Below are 20,431 nucleotides of genomic sequence, written 5' to 3'. Positions count from 1 at the left end.
GACGCGTTTCAAGAATAAGAATCTGGAGAAGGAGGTATCGTCGTCTAATGCTGAGAAAGTTGCTGGTGTCGGCGAGGTTACGCAGCCTCGTCAAGGTCGGAGGAAGGTGATTGCGAAGAAGAGAAAGAAATCCGACCTTATTGATTTGTCGGATGATTCTGACGATAAGGAGATAGGGGTTCCTCTTGAAGAGATACAGGCTTTTATGGGCAATCAAAAAAGGCTTCATGAAATTTCGGAACAAAGTGAGGCATTTTTGGTGTGGGGAAAGGAGTATCCCTATATGGCTGTGGTGGACGAGTATTGTCAGTCGTCGGCTGACGTTACTCTTACAAAGGAAGTCGGGGACATGGCTATTGGGCAGTATATGCAAGTAATGATTTTACTTGTTTTTTCTTTGCTCTTCCTCTGGGAGTCTTATTAGTTTTGGTATTATTTCTTTCTTTAGGTTGTTGGTCTTCGTCTTGCAAGTCTTGGGCGTAGCCAAGAGTTAAAAAATAAGAGGGTTGCTGCAGAGAAAGGAGAGGTTTCTGTTTTGAAGGAGGAGTTGGTGAAGAGTAAGAGTGTTGCTGCTGAACTTCAAGCTCGTTTGACTGAGACCGAGAAGTTGTTGAAGGAGACTAAAGAAAGTTACTCGAGAGATGTGGAAGATTTGAAGAAAAAGGAAAGTGATCTGGTGAACATACAAACTCGTTTGATTGAGGTTACTGCTCAATTTAAGGAGATGGAGAAGAAAAAGGCGGATGAGATATTAGATTCTTTTGTTGAAGGTTTTGAAAGGGCGAGGTTGCAGGTTAAGTTTTTGGTTCCAGATGCCGATCTTTCTGGTATGGATCCTGGAAAAATAGTTCGAGATGGTCAACTGATCGAAGATGATGGCGATGCAGAAGATGAAGCCGATAATGTTTAATGTGTTCTGTTAGAAACATGTTTGAATTTATTTTGCATATGTGATAGTTAGTTAGTTTTGTTTGAACTTTGTTGAATTTGACTTGTTTGAATTTTGAATGTGATGCTTTTTATAAAAGCTGTTTGATATTTGCCGGAAAGTGTTCCGAGCTTATTGCTATTTTTGTTGGTGTGGTTATCTGATTATGGCAGGTTGTAGCTTAGACATGTATTGGGCTTTGTCTGAGCTGTGTTTGATAGGGTTATATTTGATCGACAATACTAGTCGTATAGTTATTTGATAAAGAAGATAATATTTGTCTCCTATATATTCGGAGTTTTATGAACCTTTTGAATACAAAGGTGCAGGTAGGCTAGCCTCGTTAAAACCTCTCCAAGCAAAACCCTTTGGGATAAAATCTTGGTAGTAGGAAAAAGAGTACAAGCCTGTCCCTGTCTTTTAACTATAAAATTTCTTTAAGGAAGACACATTCCATGTACTAGGCATGAGTTTACCATCTAAGGATTCTAGCTTGTACGCTCCTTGACCGAGTACGTTTGATACTCGGTATGGACCGTCCCAATTGGCTGCGAGCTTTCCATGTTTTGGTGGTTTCCGAGCAGTTTCGGTCTTGCGGAGGACTAAGCCTCCTTTCACGAATGATCTGCTTTTGACCGACTTGTTGTACTGTCGAGCAATTACTTGCTGCGCCGCGCGTTGCTTCAAGGCGGCGATGTCTCTGATTTCTTCAATGATGTCGAGCTCGGATTTCCGAGCTTCGTCTTGGTTGTCCATGTAAGTTCGGATTGAGTTCTGGGAGATCTCGAGGGGGATCATGGCTTCCGATCCATATACCAGTCTGAATGGCGTTTCTTTTGTTGATGTTTGTGGGGTGGTGTTGTATCCCCAAAGGACTTCAGGAATTAGTTCGGCCCAGAGTCCTTTGGCGTCATCTAGTTTCTTTTTTAGTGCATGCAGGATGACCTTATTTGCAGCCTCTGCTAGTCCGTTCGTTTGAGGGTGTTCAACGGAGGCGAAGTGTTGGTTTATTTTGAGATTCTGCAAGAAAGATTGAAACTTTGGTCGGCAAACTGGCGACCGTTGTCAGTTGTGATATGTTGAGGTATGCCAAATCGGCAAATAATGTTTTTCCAAACGAAAGAAATCATTTGTTGAGATGTTATTCTTGCTAAAGGTTGGGCTTCCACCCATTTGGAGAAATAATCAATGCCGACAATAAGAAATTTTACCTGGCCCGGTGCCGTAGGAAACGGCCCGAGTATATCCAAACCCTATTGGTTAAATGGCCAGCTGATTTCTGAATGATGCATTTGCTCGGCAGGTATATGTATCAGTGGTGCGTGTTTTTGGCAATTCTGGCATGTCCTGATTTTTTGTTGGCTGTCCTGTTTCAACGTCGGCCAGAAGAATCCAGCTCGGAGGATTTTTGATGCTAGGCTCCGAGCTCCTGTATGTGTGCCACAGATTCCTTCATGTGCTTCTGCTAATGCTATGTCAGCTTCTGGCTTGTTGAGGCATTTTAGTAGGGGGCGAGTATATCCACGTCAATATAATGTTCCGTTGAGTATTGTGAAGGAAGATGCTTGCCGTCGGAACTTTTTATCGTTCTCGACCCCTTCTGGTATATTACCTGTTTGTAAATAGTGTATAAAGTCGTCCCTCCAATCTTTTACCTGTGTAACACTTAACACATTTGTCAGAGTAACAGTGGGTGATGTTATTGTGAATTGTTGCAGTGTGGATAACTCGGATTGTGTGCTGCCGAGCTTTGATAAGATATCTGCCCTTTGATTTTGTTCGCGTGGTATATGTTCTATTTCAAATTTGACAAATTTTTTTAATAATTTTTTGACTAATAGCAGGTATTTAGAGAGTAGAAGATCTTTTACCTGGAAAAGGTCGTTTACCTGCTGTACTACTAACAAAGAATCACAATATACCTTGATCGTCGAGATTTGGAGATCTAAACAGAGTCGGAGTCCAGCGAGCAGTGCTTCATACTCGGATTGGTTATTGCTGGCTTTGAAAGCGAAGTGTATTGAGTGTTCAAGTATGAATCCGTCCTCGGCTTCCAGACGTATTCCTACTCCACAGCCTCCATTATTGGAAGATCCGTCGACATATAAGATCCATTGTTTTGCATGATCTTCTTCGGATGGTGTAGTAAACTCGGCGATGAAATCTGCTAAAAATTGTGACTTGATCGGTCCTCTGGATTGGTATCTGATATCGAACTCAGACAGTTCGACTGCCCACTTTATGAGTCGTCCTGCGATTTCTGGTTTGTGTAACACTTGTCTTAGTGGGTGATCTGTTCTGACGTAGATAACGTGGCTCTGGAAGTAAGGTCGGAGACGTCGTGCCGAGAATATTAGTGCCAGTGCGAGCTTCTCAATCCTTGGGTAATTGAGCTCGGCATGTTGGAGGGTTTTGCTGACGAAGTATATCGGATGTTGCACTTTGTTTCTTTCTGATACAAGGGCCGAGCTTATCGCCCAGTCAGTGACTGACAGATATAGAAATAAGTCCTCCCCTTGTAGGGGTTTTTGTAAAATTGGCGGTTGTGAGAGAGTTGTTTTTAATTTGGAAAATGCTTTCTCACAATCGTCGTTCCATTCAAATCTGTTTTTCTTTTTAATTGTTTGGAAAAAGGGAATAGAAGTTGAAGCTAAACAGGGAACAAATCTGGAAAGTGCGGCAAGGCGTCCTGTGAGACGCTGAACTTCTTTTACTGTTTTGGGGCTGGCCATGTCCAGCACTGCTCGGCATTTGTTTGGGTTTGCCTCTATTCCCCTGCACGTTAGTAAAAAACCTAAAAACTTACCCCCTTGAACGGCAAAGGCACATTTCTCGGGGTTGAGGCCATGTTGTACTGGCGGATCTGGCCGAATATTTCTGTAAGGTCGTTGATGTGATTATGTCCGGTTTTTGTTTTGGCGACCATATCATCGACATAAACTTCCATGTTTCTGCCGATTTGTTTGGCGAACACTTTATCCATAAGGCGTTGATAAGTTGCACCTGCGTTCTTTAATCCAAATGGCATAACTTTATAACAATAGTTACCGAAATAAGTGATAAAAGCTATTTTATCTTTATCGGAGGGGTGCATGAGTATTTGATTATACCCTGAATACGCATCCATAAAACTTAAAGTAGCGTAACCTGATGCATTGTCTACTAAAGAGTCTACGGATGGTAGGGGGTAAGAATCCTTTGGGCATGCCTTGTTTAAATCGGTGAAATCGACGCACATGCGCCACTTACCGTTTTGTTTCCTTACCATTACCACATTGGCTAGCCATGTAGTGAATCTGATCTCTTTGATAAATTCAGCGTTGAGGAGTTTTTGTGTTTCTTCTAGGGATGCTCTCCTCTTTTCTTCGCCGAGTTTTCGTTTCTTCTGCTGTACTGGTCGGACTGCCGAGTTTATTGCTAGCTTATGACTGATGATTTGTGGATCGATGCCGGGCATGTCTGCAGGTTTCCAGGCGAAAAGCTCGGCGTTTTCTTGTAGAAACGTTTTTATGGCCTGTAACTCAGCTGGGTTGATTGATGTACCTACATATGTAAATTTGTTAGGGTCATTATTAAAATACACTTTTTGCAGGTCATCGGATGGTTTTGGTCGCTCGAGAAAATCGGCTCTTGGGTCGAGGTCAGCTAGTGTGTCTTCGTTTTGCTTGAGTTCGACATTGTTGACTTGTTGTGTTGAGCGGTTTTGGAACTTCATGCTGGTGTTATAACACTGTCGGGCCTCTTTATGATCTCCATGGATTGTTGCAACCTGATCATCCTGCAATGGAAACTTTACACAGAGATGGACGGTAGAGACAATGGCGCCGAACTTATTTAAAAAAGGTCGGCCAAGGATAAGGTTATATGGGCTGAAACAGTCAACTACTAGATATTGAATATCATTAGTTTTTGAAAGAGGATGCTCACCCAGTGTGGTTTGTAACCACACTGATCCGAGTATTGGAACGCGTTCTCCCGAGAATCCGACTAAGTCTCCTCCTGTGGACTGTAGCATGTTGTCGCTGAGCTTCATCTTTTGAAATGTTGAGTAAAACAGAACATCGGCACTGCTCCCGGGATCCAGGAGTACTTTTTTCACTAACAGATCCCCTAGCTGGAGGGTGATTACCACAGGGTCGTCCAAATTTTGTATGTTGGAGTTAAAGTCGGCCTGTGTGAAGGTGACCTCTGGTTGTGGGTTATTGATTGCTACATCTTCCTTTGGTCCTTCTACCGAGCATATTTCTCTGAATGACCTTTTCCTTGCCGAGTTTGAGTATCCCCCACTTGCGTATCCTCCTGAAATACAATTGATTATACCTCGTGGTCTTTCATATTGGTTTGAGGATGCCTTTTCTTTTCCTCGGTGTTGTTCAGAGAGGTCGTTTGTTGTGGAACTGGGGCCGCGTTTTTGGATGTGACCCCCAATGTATTTGTCTAGGTGGCCTTGTCTTGCTAGTCGTTCTAAGAGATCTTTGGCGACCACACAATCATCGGTATTGTGGCCGTGTTTTTGGTGGAAAGCGCAGTACTTTGATCTGTCTACATGCTTTGCATCCTGGTATGTGCCGGCCTTTCTTGGTGGCTTGATTAATTTGGAGTTCAGGATCTCCTTGATTATGTCTTCCCTTTTAGTGTTAAACTGCGTATAAGAATCAAATCGAGGTGTTAGTTTAAAACTTTTCTTAGTGGTTGAGTTCTTATCTTCTTCGCGGAAGTGTGACTTGTCAGATTTCCGAGCTTGTCTGAGTTCCTCGATGTCAATTTGTCCTTTTGCTTTCTCTCGAAATTCTGCTAGAGTCTTTGGTTTTGCCACTGCGATCGTCTCCTGGAATTTCCCGGGTCGGAGGCCGCTTTTAATTGCATGCAGATGGACCTCGGGGTGGAGATCTGGTATGCTGATTGCGACTTTGGTAAAGCGAGTCATATAGTCCTTTAGGCTTTCGTTTGGTCCTTGCTTGATGGTGTTCAGGTAATCGGAGTCGTGCAAGTATATTGCAGATCCGGCGAAATGTTCTTCAAATAACTTCGCCAGTTGGTGAAAGCGTGAAATGGAACCTGCAGGCAAAGCACACAACCAATCAAGTGCAGGACCGTCTAAATAATTCGGAAAACAACGACATAAGACTGTATCTGATGCACCATTGACGATCGTTATTGATCGGAATTTCTTTATGAACTTCCTCGGATCTCCGAGTCCATCATAAGGCGTGAGGGTCAACGGCAGAGTGAACCTCTTCGGCAGTTCGAAGTTCATTACTTCTTCTGTAAAGGGGCCTACAAGGTCCTCGGATTCTTCTTTCTCGTCTTCGGGCTGCTGCTCTTCATGTTGAGCGGTTTCCGAAACATGAGTCGGTTGGGATTGATGTTCCTCGTCTTCCGCCTGTTGGCGGTGAGCATCATTGTGTTCGATCCGAGCATGATTTAGCTCAGCAATTTGAGCAGACATTATTTGGTTCTCGTCAGCCATCCGTTGATTAGCTTGTTGTAGCTCAGCTACCATTCGCATGAGTTCGGACAGTGACGGAGGCGGTACGTCAGCCATGGATGCAGATGGAGGTGATGGGACCAAAAGAAAAAATATGATTTCCTCAGCCCCACGGTGGGCGCCAATTGATCTTGCCTGGGAAATAGGTCGGCTTCAACTCCTCGAGACTAGCCGAGCTATGTGCTACAAGGTCAGGCGTCCGCTCCTCAAAGTCCGAGTTCTTTATGTTCGTTGTAGATGTGAAGGTACGAGCAATACAAAGGGAGTGGAGTGTACCTGCAAAGACACTCCAATGCTTAAGTCAGTTATGGTGTTAAGTTCAGCTAAAAGATCTGTCTAGAAAAGACATTTTACCTTCCTTTTATAAAAATATGTTCGTCCGTTACATTGTAGGTAATAAAATCGGTTTCGTAACCGATTTTATCTTTCCGTTTGGGACGTCGGTTATGGTAATATTAACGCCACCGAATTATAGCTCATAAGGACCGAGCAATAACGGCAAAATGGCGAGTTATGGTGATGGTCAGTAACGGTTATGAGGCCGAGTTATAGCTTGTATTAATGGTGACCATATCAATTATTATTTCTATAAAAGATATTAAAAGAAAGAGAATTTGCATCACTGATCGATATCTATAAAAAATATTAAAATATTAAATATAATTAATATAGTTTAGCGATAGAAATTTAAGGATTCATAACTTAAGATATGGCTATAGATAATAAATCTTTTTTATTTATTAGGTATATAATTTAATATACTCAAAAGTACCCTTTAAGAATATTATTACACAATGGTACAATTTCAGTTTTAATTCTTTGGTTAAAAAATAATAGATGATTTTTGTTAATTTAAGAGATATTCAATTGATGATTTTACAATAGAATTGTACCATATGAAAAGCCTTTGAACCTTTTGAATAATAAAATTTTGGTTAGCAATAACAATTATTGTAGTACCTATAATTTTATTTAATAACATCATATCTTAAAATAAGTGGTAACTATAATTAGATTGTGATTTAAGTTTATTTAATTGATCATTATAAAAATTTAATTTTGATTTAAATTATCTTAAAAATTTGTATACAAATACTAAAATATAAAATATGATGTATAATTAGATTTATTTATGGACAACTATATGTTACTTTATCAAGAATAATGAGTAGTCCCTTATACACTAGGGATCATGCTTGTTTAGCCATTTTTTTTATTGTTTTAAAGAGGTTAATTTTTATAATTTTATTTTTATTTATAAATTGTTAAATAATTAAAAAATTAAGAATATAAAAATTTAAAAATAAATATAAAAATTTTATACACTATTTAATTTTTAGAATGTATAAATTTTATAAATTTAAATTAAAATAGGATATTAAAAAATTTATTATGTTGTTATTATATATAATAAAATCAAGATAAAGATTTACAAACATTATTTATAATTAATTATTTATAAATATTATTAAATTTATTTATTTATTTTTTCAACAATATTTAACTTAAAGTAAAAATAAATTTTTTATGCAATGCTGTCTTTATCTTCATACATATTTTTAATAAATAAAAAATATTTTATTTTTTAAATTTTATATTCAATTTTTTAAATTATATTTAGTTTTATTATTTTTTAAATTATTAATTTATATTTTTATTATATTCTCTTCTTATACCACATACTATTCTTTTCTCTTCCTATTATTCTTTATACACATTTTTACTATTGTCTCGATTATTATATTACCTTATTCTCTTTTCATTCTTGGGTTGATTTTAAGAGATGAGGGTTGATTTTATTATTAGGTTCATTATTGTATATATTGTTGGTCATTTTATGAAATTATAATTTTTCTAAATTTAAAAAAAATATTTTGATAACTTATCCTCTTGATGAGCCATGAAGAGAAGATAGTATTGTGTAGTATTGTAGGAATCACAATAAAGAAAAGAAAAATAAGAGGAGAGTAGAAGAAGTAGAATCAAATTATGTGATATTGTAAGAATCAAAATGAAAAAGAGAAAAATAAACTATGAGAAACAATGAAAAATAAAGAGAGGAGAGTTCCTTTTATAAGTTAATTTTACAATGCATTGAGGAAGAGTAATTGGTCTGTTGCTGGAGTCGTGATGTATATATATAAAGATGTTTGGAATATTAGGATTATACTCATAATGTATTGGCATTTTTCTAAAAAAAATATAAAACATTAAGCACATGCTATGTAAATTCAAAAAGAAGAAGGAGAAAAATAAACTATGAGAAACACAATGAAAAATGAAGAGAGGAGAGTAGTCCTTTTGTTACCTAGATTATTTCTTTATCAATAATAGGCTTAGTAATTATTTTTTAGTAAGAGTACATAATATATAAGGTGTAATAACTTAAAAAATATTTTGATACCTTAAAAAAATAAGAGGAGAGTAGTAGGAGTGGAATCAAATTGTGTGGTATTGTAAGAATCAAAATGAAGAAGAGAAAAATAAATTTTGAGAAACAATAAAAAATGAAGAAAGGAGAGTTCCTTTTATAAGGTAATTTTACAATACATTGAGGAAGAGTAATTGGTCTGTTGCTGGGAGTCGTGATGTATATATATAAAGATGTTTGGAATATTAGTGTATTAACATTTTTCTAAAAAAAAAAAATAAAACATTCAGCACATGCTATGTAAATTCAAAAAGAAGAAGAAAAAAATAAATTATGAGAAACACAATAAAAAATGAAGAAAGGAGAATAGTCCTTTTGTTATTTATATTATTTTTTTATCAACAATAGGCTTATCATTGTAATTATATTTTACTGAGAGTACATAAAAAGTACATAATATATAATGTGTAATAACTCAAAAAAATATTTTGATAACTTACTCTCTCGATGAGCCATAAAAAAAAGATAATGTTGTTGTATAGTATTGTAGGAATCACAATGAAGAAAAAAAAAATAAGAGAAAAGTAGTAGGAGTGGAATCAAATTGTGTGGTATTATAAAAATCAAAATGAAGAAGAGAAAAATAAACTATGAGAAATAATGAAAAATAAACTAAGAGAAGAGAGTTCTTTTATAAGGTAATTTTACAATGCATTGAGGAAGAACAATTGGTCTGTTGGTGGGAGTCTGTGATGTATATACATAAAAATATTTGAAATATTAGGATTATACTCATAATGTATTGGCATTTTTCTAAAAAAATATAAAACATTCAGCACATTCTTTGTAAATTCAAAAAGAAGAAGAAAAAAATAAACAATGAGAAACACAATAAAAAATGAAGAGAGGAGAATAGTCTTTTTGTTACCTAAATTATTTTTTTATCAATAATAGGCTTAGTAATTATTTTTTAGTGAGAGTATATAATATACAATGTGTAATAACTCAAAAATATTTTGATAATTTACTCTCTTGATGAGCCATGAAGAGAAGATAGTGTTGTTGTGTAATATTGTAGGAATCACAGTGAAGAAAAGAAAAATAAGAGGAGAGTAGTAGCCAGTAGGAGTAGAATTAAATTGTGTGGTATTGTAAAATCAAAATGAAGAAGAGAAAAATAAACTACGAGATACAATGAAAAATGAAGAAATAAAAGTTCCTTTTATAAGGTAATTTTACAACGCATTGAGGAAGAGTAATTGGATGACCGGTCCGGTTTTTAGAACCTTGGTTTAAACCTTTTATATATATCTCATGGTATCTATTACTTGCTCTCCACACATCCAAAATTCATTAAACTATTGTCTAATATTCTATTATTTTTTTTATTCTTGCCACTCCCATTATTTTTAACAACTACTCGTACTTCGTTCATACCAACAATTATCATGTGATGCGTCCTTTAAAGTCATTCTAAATTAATACATATTAATATATAAATAAAAGTATTAATCGACTTTAATAAACATATGTTTTAATAATACGTATTAAATGATGTAACAAAAAAAATATTGATAAATTTTAAAAAATATAGAATATATTTATAGGTAAATAAATAAATATTTTTTTTTACACATAACTTGAAATGAGAGAATATAATCTCTTTTATTTTTAAATAAATTAAATAGAGTAAAGTATCGTTTTTGTCCACAACATTTGGGGTAAGTCTTATTTTTGTCCCTAACGTTTAAATCGTCCTATTTGTATCCTTAACGTTTATAAAAGTGATTCAATGTTATCCTACTATCAATTATACTAATAAATCAGATTATATTTTTCAATTATTCTCACTTGGATGTATTCATTCTCAATTCGGTCTCACTTGGATGTGTTCGATTTTAATATTATACCCACTATTTGTGTTTAGATTCAATTATGTCCCTAGAAAAGTGAATTATGTAAATGTTGTAGGAATTAGTTTCAACTTTTAATGAGCTATTTTTTTGAGTGGATCATCGATTCTATCCTAAACTTTTGTATTCTAACTTCAAGAAGAGATTTTTAAAACTCAAACTAAAGCGCTCATGATGTGTAATTGACGACAGGGTAACATTGAATCACTTTTACAAATGTTAAGGATACAAATAGGACGATTTAAACGTTAGGGATACAAATAGAATTTACCCCAAACATTGGGGACCAAAACGATACTTTACTCAATTAAATATAACTCGTATAACTATATAAAAAATATAAATATTTTTTATTCATTATCAATTATTATGTCATGAATTTTTTATAATATTAAAAAAATTATATTAAAATATTATTTTTAATTAAAAATATAAAATATAAAATATTTAACTTTATTATAATTACTATTATTAGTATTATGAATGTATTGTCTATTTTTAAAAAAAATTATTTGTTAATTATTTATTTTAATTATTTATTATGAAATTTATAATCTTATTTTTTATTAGGCATTTTATATAATAGTAGTGCGCTATAATATATCTTTAAATTTATTCATTACGAAAAATTATTTGAATAAATATTATATATTATATGATAAAGATAAAATATTTAAAAAAATTATTGTTACTATTTTATCCCTTAAATTTATTTTGTGAAATGAATTGTTTGAAAACAGATGATTTCTTCAAAAGTTGGACATCAAATTGTAGTATTGCCTTTATATATTGTTTGAAACTCGTTCATATAAGAAACTTGTTGAGATATTGAGCAGTAGTGCTCGATCAGTTATACAAAAAAAATACAAACTTTAAAGTACTTATCTTTTGAATTTAAAATTAGTACTCAAAAATAAAATAAACCGTGAATATAAAATACCAACCACTTATATTATCATAACGTCTATTCTTTGGACCAGTTCTATTATCGTGTTTCTATCCCTGTATTTTTCACAATAGACTATTTGTACAATGTGTATAATGGGCTATTGAGTTACAAAATGAACATCCCCCATATTATATAGAATAACCATCCGAATACTAAGGATAATAAACATCTTCCCAAAAGCTTAAACTGATTTTGGGGTTCACCATGGATCGAACTTGTTCACCAATGATCGAACTTTTGACCTTTCGGATCTAGCGCTCTAATACCATGTCATGATACCACTCATCCCAAAAGTTTCAGCTGATGGAAAAAGGTAACACTAATGGTTATATCTCTAATACTCCATAAACATCCATTGTTCACATTGTACAAATATTCCATTGGCTCCTCATACTTTTTCTTTTTCAAAAGGCAAAATATAAATACCTATGTTTGGCATAGGAGTTGTATCAACTCCCTTGTCAAATCATCTCGTGATGATTTGTACGCCTTCTAGCGAAGTGACGTTGCATTTGTGCTCTGGTGATAACATAATTATTGATTTGTTAAATTCTCCCTTTCTTAATAAATGCATGTCAGAACTAAAAGATAGCAAGACGCACAAAAAAGATCAGTGATAGATGTTTGTAAGTGAAGCAGTTATTTAATTTCCTCACGATTGCAGTAATTATTTAACTCTTTTATGGATTAATGATATTTTTAATTAAAAAATATAAATGTACTCTTACTATTTTATTCATAAATTTGGTTTGTAAAATGAATTATTTAAAGATAAATAGTGTCTAAAAAATTGAGCACCAAATTCTAGTATTGACTTTATATATTGGTATAGATATGTGGCTTTTATATGTTCTAAATATATTATATACATACTCATTATATCAACAAATAAACTTTGATTAGTTCTTGATTTAGTGGGTTAGAAGATATCATGAATTGATGCAACCAAAATAAAATTAAAACTCACTTAAATATATATGTTAAGGACAAAAGACAATTTTGCCTTTATTACTACTTGTTAAAAACAAGAGAGTGAGAGAGAATCTGAAAAGTGTATTATTGAGTTGTGATGAAAGGTACAATATATAAGGGGTATTTATAGGTGCTAAATGAATCAAAGTAATAAAGACATAGAATCCTACAATTAATGTACAGATATATTATATAAATATAGACGATACTAATTGATCTAAATTGATTCTAATAATTCTCTAACATCCCCGCTCAAACTCAAGTGGGAGCTAAGGATACCAACTTGAGTTTGGATAATAAAGTCCGGAAACGAGTTGGGTGATGAGCTTTCGTGAAGATATCAGCAGTCTGATCTAGTATTCCAACAGTAATGAGACGAACAGTATCAATAAGGATACGTTGCCAAACAAAGTGACAATCAATCTCAATGTGTTTGGTGCGTTTATGAAACACATCATTATGGGCGATCTGAATAGCATTGTGGTTATCACAAAAAACATCAATAGGGGACAACTGAGGAGCACCCAAATCTTCGAGAAGCCAACGAACCGAGATAACTTCAACAGTGGTGTCAGCGAGGGCACGGTACTCAGCTTCTGTACTTGAGCGAGCAGTGAACGTTTGCTTCTTAGCACGCCAAGAAATGAGAGCGTCGCCAAGAAACAAACAGTAACCAGTAGTAGAACGATGATCAGTGGGATCACCAGCCCAATCAGCATCGGAGTAAGCCTGAAGAGACAAAGAGGAATGGGCAGAAAAATAAAGGCCATGAAATAAAGTGCCTTTGATGTAGCGAAGAATGCGTAGAAGTGCCGCATAGTGAGTAGTACGATGAGCTGACAAGAACTGGCTAAGTACATGAACCGGATAGGCGATGTCTGGTCGGGTGACAGTCAAGTAGACGAGACCGCCAACTAACTGTCGATAGAGAGTCGGATTATCCAAAATAGTGCCATCCATAGGGGTAAATCGAACATTAGGCTCAACAGGAGTAGACTCAGTGCGACTATCTGTAATCCCAGCGCGAGCAAGAAGATCTGAAGCATACTTAGCCTGAGAGAGATAGATGCTGTCATCGGTGGAGATGACCTCGAGACCAAGAAAATAGCTGAGAGAACCAAGATCTTTCATCTCAAAGGTACGGTGAAGTGAGGCCTTGAGATCAGAGATACCATCAACATCATCCCCAGTAATGATCATGTCATCAACATACAAAAGTAGAAGAACAACTCCACGTTCGCTTTTACGAATGAAGAGCGCATTCTCATGAGGGCTAGAAGTAAAACTAAGACTGCATATGGTAGTGCTGAACTTGTCAAACCATTCACGAGGAGCTTGCTTAAGTCCATAAAGTGCCTTGCGAAGGAGACAAACTTTATTAGAAGGACAAGGATATCCCGGCAGTGGTTTCATATAGACTTTCTTTTTCAAATCCCCATTAAGAAATGCATTCTTCACATCCATCTGACTGAGAGACCATTTTTCAACCGCGGCAATGGAAAGAAGAGCTCTAACAGACATAAGACGAGCGACAGGGGCAAAAGTCTCTTCATAATCAATACCATACTCTTGCGTACAACCTTGAGCAACCAAGCGGGCCTTATAACGGTCAATAGAGCCATCAGAGTGAGTCTTGATCTTGTATACCCATCTACTGCCCACAACTTCCTGATCAGAAAGAGGATCAACCAGATCCCAAGTATGTACTTTTTCAAGTGCATGTAATTCTTCTTGCATTGCTTGTTGCCAATTTGGGTTTGAGGAGGCTTCTCTGAATGTCTTAGGTTCATGTTGATGAAGAATAGTAGAAAAACAATGGTAATCAAGAAGATGAGGAGGTGGATTCCTTACCCTAGAAGAACGAGCGGGAGGAGGAGGCATGACGGTAGGAGCAGGATCATCGTCCGGTCTGGAATCATCGGGAGATGGAGAAGGCGGAAGAACAGGAGGCTGTGGAGGGTCACTCGAGATAGAATCTATAGAATCATCATTAGGAAAAAGATCAACATTGGGGTTAGTAAACAAAGGTGACTGAGTAGTAGGAATCGACTCAAAGGATGAGAATCGAGAAAACATGTGGTGCTCCTAGAAGACAACATGACGAGATATACGAATATGTTTAGAGAGAGGATCCCAACAACAATAACCCTTGTGTTCAGTGCCATAACCAAGAAAATAACACATACGAGCCCGAGGTTCAAGTTTACTATGTTCATGAGGCTGAAGAAGAACAAAGCATACACAACCGAAAACTCGAAGAGAACTATAATCTGGGGAGGTATGATAAAGTACCAGGACAAGAAAACTCAGACAAAGTACCCTATTCTGCAAGAAAGGCTAAGAGTTTAGAATCACGGTATTCCATAGCATTATCACGTCAGAAAACCTTAATGACCTTGGAAAACTGAGTTTTAATCATAGTAGCAAAGTTGATATAGATCTGAGGTAACTCATGGCGATTAGTCATCAAATAAACCCAAGTAAAACAGGAATAATTATCAATGAAAACGACAAAGTATCGAGCTCCGCCCATAGAGGCAGTGGGAGCGGGGCCCCAAACATCAGAGTGAATGAGATCAAAAGGAGAGCAAGCAAGAGATGAATTATTGTGAAAAGATAAAGCAGGTTGTTTGGCAGTTTGACAAGAAATGCAATCAAAAGATTCATTTGGAACCTGACCTAAAACACCATGAGAGACAAGAGGACGCAGTTTTCTTAAGGAGGTGTGGGCAAGACGCTGGTGCCATAAGTGGAGGGTAGAGGGAGAAGCAGCACAGAGATTTGGTACCGGAGGAATATGAAGATTCTCGAGTTCAAACAACCTTCCGACCTTACGTCCAGTCCCGATGATTTGTCCCGTCCGAGGATCCTGTACACGACAACCAGAAACAGAAAAAGTGACTTCAAAACCCAGATCAACAAGTTGACCAACAGAAATAAGATTGAAGTTTAATTTGGGAATATAATAAGTATCAGGAAGATTAAGAGTTGACTGGGATATAGAACCCTTGTGTGTTGCGTGCAAGAGGGAGCCGTTTGCAGTATTGACAGAAGATCCATTTGTAGTGGTAGACATGGATGAGAAAATATTACGCAACAGAGACATGTGATTAAAGCAACCCGAGTCAAAGTACCATTTAGAATTACCTGGAGAGGTGGAAAAAGCAGCAGGGTATTACCAGAAACAGAGAGAAGACGCTGAAGAAGAGATGCAATATCAGAAAGAGAGACAGGAGACGAGTTGAGTGGACTAGAACGTGGTGGGCGAGTAGGACAGGCAGTAATTAAATATCCCGAGAGCTTGCAGTAACGGCAGAACAACTATGAACAATGGTAGCTAAGATGACCTTTCTGGTGGCATGTGCGACATTCAACAGAAGGACATTCAAGGAAGAGGTGCCCAGAACGGTTACAGTTGCGACAGAATTTACCTTTTCTGTCGGTGGCAGTAAAAACATCTGGCTTTTCCATGATAGCAGTCACAAAGATCAAAGAGAGGAGAGAAAACGGTAATTTCGGAGCAGAAAATGAGAAATCGGAGTGCAGAATCGAAAAGAGCTCACCAAAAAACCTTAGGGAGGGTCCCACTTGTCTGCCACATCAGCAGCCACGTCAGCGAGACAAGGACACGTGGCGGCACCTGAGAGGAGGGAGAGAGACACGCTGGTAGCCAGGTGGAAGCGCGAGTCGGGCCAGGCGTGCGCAGGTCGGGTCGGGCGTGCGTAGGTCGTCTGAGGCTCAATTGACACGTGGCAGCGTGAGGATCGTCTGATTGGTGTCGAGATCCAAAGGCTGCTGAACCTTCTGAAGGAGAAATAATGGAGGCGGGCAGCAGGATTCCGGTGGCGCGTGACAGCGCGTCCGGTGGCTGATGGCGGTGATCTCGGCGGTGTTGGAAAGCTGACGAAGAGAAGAACACGATGATGTCGGAGATAACGAACCAAAGCGTCAGAAACAGATCGAAAAATGAGAGCAAAGAGGCACGGGTGGAATCTGGAAGAAAGATCAACCTGGTCGTGGCAGCGTCTTTCGGCAGCGCGTGGAGGCACGTCTGGCGGCGGATGGCGGCAGTTCTGGTTGCGTTGGAATCACGGCGACAAGACGAACAAGATGGTTACATGGGTGACGAACCAAAGCGTCGAAAAGGGAACAAAAAAAGAGACCAAAAAACAATGTCGGAAAGGAAAAAATAATGGGGCTATGAACTAATATTCATTGAAAAAAAAAAGACCTAAACTCTTGATACCATGTTAGAGACAAGAGATTGAGAGAGTAATTTGAAAAGTGTATTATTGAGTTGTGATGAAAGGTACAATATACAAGGGGTATTTATAGGTGCTAAATGAAACAAAGTAATAAAGACATAGAATTCTACAATTAATGTACAGATATACTATATAAATATAGACGATACTAATTGATTCTAATGATTCTCTAACACTATTAATTAGTCTCGTCAAATTAAAATAGTTTTAAAATAATTATGTGCGTAACAATTTGGTCTTTGAAATATATAACTTTATATCAAATTAATTTTTTTTATTAGTTAAATGATATTATGATAGCATCTGAAATAAATTATGTTATAAAACTTTATTGACTAAATTACAATGTTGCGCTTTACATAATAATTTTGTTGCCTAATCTCAACATCCAAATAGAGCATGGCATATAAAATCTTCATTAGGTGATCTGCTTTCAAGGGAAAAATTTTAGACTATTGTCTATTATTAAGCAATTCCTTTTTATTTTATCCACATAAAGTAACATAATAAGGAAATAATTTCCAACATATTCCAGTTGTTTTAAGCCCACAGAAATGAAATATTGTGCTATATAATATCAAAGATACTAAATTCTAAACAATAATAAGAGGAGGAGGGGTTGGACCAGTAATCAATATCTCATGCATGGACCCAGAAAGTTGCAATCTGCAAAAGCATATGCCTTCAAAGATAGAAGAATATCACACATCCACACCCCACTCTTATTAGTCTTTACTTGTCTCTCACTCACTAACAAGTCATTCATCTGCCAGTGACAGTAACGGACTCTTGTAGCCTTGATTCTTATACTCATTGAGCTAACTCCTGAGAAAAAAATAGACCATTACTTTTTAGCTACTATTCTGACAGCTATTTCCCATACTGTTGGGAAAAGTATGCTTTATTTATGACACACAAGCCAGATTTTGTTTTTGATATTGGAATAGCAAACTGTGTTTTTTCAAAATGTGGCTTGATGGGGTGTTATTCTCAAATGTAGAACCGTTTAATTAGATAAACAAAAATCAAACTATTCGATTTGTGAAAAGTACAGAAATTGGACCGTCCGATTTATGAGGATACAGAAATCAGACTGAGAAATTTGTGAAATCGGATCGAAGGATTTGTGAGAGAACAGAAATCGGACCGAGAGATTTCTGTTAAAAAAAATTAAAAAATTTAAAGTATAGAAATCAGACCCTCCAATTTGTGTATCTTTCGCACTTTTGAAAAACACAAAAAATTACAATATTAAAATATATCACCACTTTTATTTCCATATACAATATACAAAAAAAAAAAAGCCCACACAAGCCAAGTAAAAATAAGAAATATTTAGCATTACTCTTTCATTGATTATGTCTATAATATCGACCACTCAAAAATAGGAGAAAAAACAAAAATTAGAGCAAACATTTGAAGAGTTCTGATATTTTCAAGTGTGCTAGTTATTTTAACCATTAATTTTAATTTTGTATATATTTTATAACTGAGATTAATAATTAAAATTATTAAAATATTTAAAATACTTGATATATTTTTAAATTTAATATCTATCATAGAATTTCATAAAATGAATAGCATTATTATTAAAAAGATTATAAAATCTTGTCTCAAAGAATTTGAATAATATGTGAATAAAAAATGAAGCATAGCATTTGATTAAAATAACATATCAGATTGAAAGTAGACTAGTGGTAAAAATTAAAAAAGACTATAACAAAAAAATTTAAATTTAAATTATTTCACAGTAAAACGATACATATTGATAAAATACAATAATATCATTTAATTTATATAATCAATCCCAACTAATGAGATAAAGTTTCATTTTTTTTTGTTGTATGTATATATATTGGTATAGAAAAATCAATAAATATTTTTACAATAAAAAAGTATCGTGTATAATATTCACTTAAATATATATATATATATATTAATTAGCCATTGTTTGGTGCTTCATGTCATGTTTTAACTAGATAATCTTGTGTGTGTATGTGCATAAATATATAAATAAACTAGCATTATGAAAGGAATTTTGTGGAAAAATGGTGGATTAGTTTTCACAGCACTAGTTCATAGAACAGAGATAATGCTTTCCCCAGAATTCGATATTGACTGATGCTAGTGGAAAAAACGAAAAAGGCAAAAAAGAGAATAAAACCAAATGCATGATAACTAAAAAAAAGGGAGGGGGGGTAAGGAATGTAATGCCATTCTTTATGAGGGATAAAGTTGAAGAATCTGCAAGACCACACCACAAAAAGGTGAGAACTTCCCTGTAAGCTTTTAAATGTGTGGACAAAGCTAGCTATCAGATACAAAAAGTTAATGCCAGAACAATATTTCTTATTATTATATCATTGTTAATTATTATTATTATTATTATTATTATTATTATTATTATTATTATTATTATTATTATTATTATGTAGCCTGATAAGTCACTATGCTATTCTATTCTATTCTCTCTTTGAAACAATTGTCAAAGCTTGAAATGCTTTTCTATTTTACATTACACTTTTTCTCATCCTGTTTCTGCATATGAGGCTATAGCATATGCATGAACATTGAGAACGATTTGCATTCTTTTAATTAGTCTTTTGTCATAGTTATTGATCTTAACAACAGATTGAAGAAAGAGTGATCAAATAAAATGGGAAGTTGTAGCATTTTGGATAAATCAAACTTCATTAAGAATAATTATAATATTTATCAGATTACATGATACATGATAGCTATAATAATCAAATGCTAGAGAGCACAACTTTCATACATTAAAAACACTACATAGAGAGAGAGAGAGAGACTAATTAATACTACTACTACTACTGCTACTAATTAAGTAAGTTCAAGCCAGTTTATTATGACTGATGAGGACTACTTCATTCATGAATTTTCCATTTGTTTCAAGATAATGAAGTTTGGTATGGCTTGAGGAGTTGAGTGAGTGAACCACTTAGGTGCATGGACATGATTTCATTGGTGGACCCCATTAGCTTCCCTCCAATGAACACTGCAGGCACAGGTGCATTGCAACCTAGCCTCATTAGAGCCTTCTCCATTTCCCTTCCATCAGGGTCTTGATCAATCTCATGAACCACTGGACTCACCCCTATTTCTTGGAACAGAATGTTCACTGCATAGCACAAACAGCATGAGCTTTTTGTGAAGATCACCACCCCTTTCTCAGATGCCAACCTTGTCACCTTCTCCATCTTCAAATCTTGATGATCAACTACTAGCTAGTACTATTATGTATGTACAAAATTCTGTTCCAGAAGGAAAAAAACAAAACATAATGTTATACAAGAAGAAAAAGAAAATCCAAGTTATATATGTAAGTGTTTAGAGTTTAGAATTTAGATTACCTTAGACTTATTTAGAACTCCCAAACCATTAGACCGAATTCAATACTGAGTTTGAATTCGATCCAATGGTTTGTTCTGGGGTGATAAAGGAGGAAATTTGGGAAATATATATATATATAGAATTTCTTTTTTAATGTATATATATGAAGGTTGATGAGGTTATTTGAAATGAGA

The 20,431-nt window shown here is 35.4% G+C and overlaps 3 protein-coding genes across 3 annotated transcripts; all 3 read right to left on the bottom strand.

The window, feature by feature from the left end:
- Positions 1-1,348: 1,348 nt before the first annotated feature.
- LOC112756625 (uncharacterized) lies at positions 1,349-3,660 on the bottom strand. Its single transcript, XM_025805249.1, has 2 exons — positions 2,851-3,660; positions 1,349-1,948 (listed from the first exon to the last, which is right to left on the bottom strand). The coding sequence occupies exons 1-2, from the start codon at positions 3,658-3,660 to the stop codon at positions 1,349-1,351; spliced, it is 1,410 nt and encodes a 469-aa protein (XP_025661034.1).
- Positions 3,661-3,722: 62 nt separating this feature from the next.
- On the bottom strand, positions 3,723-6,473 carry LOC140179978 (uncharacterized). Its single transcript, XM_072220350.1, has 2 exons — positions 4,200-6,473; positions 3,723-3,938 (listed from the first exon to the last, which is right to left on the bottom strand). Exons 1-2 carry the CDS (start codon positions 6,471-6,473, stop codon positions 3,723-3,725), a joined length of 2,490 nt encoding a protein of 829 aa, XP_072076451.1.
- Positions 6,474-19,558: 13,085 nt separating this feature from the next.
- On the bottom strand, positions 19,559-20,401 carry LOC112758837 (monothiol glutaredoxin-S11). Its single transcript, XM_025807612.3, has 2 exons — positions 20,258-20,401; positions 19,559-20,158 (listed from the first exon to the last, which is right to left on the bottom strand). The coding sequence occupies exon 2, from the start codon at positions 20,102-20,104 to the stop codon at positions 19,796-19,798; it is 309 nt and encodes a 102-aa protein (XP_025663397.1). The 5' UTR covers positions 20,105-20,158; positions 20,258-20,401; the 3' UTR covers positions 19,559-19,795.
- Positions 20,402-20,431: the final 30 nt, after the last annotated feature.

The sequence above is a fragment of the Arachis hypogaea genome, chromosome 16 (assembly GCF_003086295.3).
Source record: "Arachis hypogaea cultivar Tifrunner chromosome 16, arahy.Tifrunner.gnm2.J5K5, whole genome shotgun sequence".
NCBI lineage: Eukaryota > Viridiplantae > Streptophyta > Magnoliopsida > Fabales > Fabaceae > Arachis > Arachis hypogaea.
This window is presented reverse-complemented; position numbering and strand designations above follow the sequence as displayed.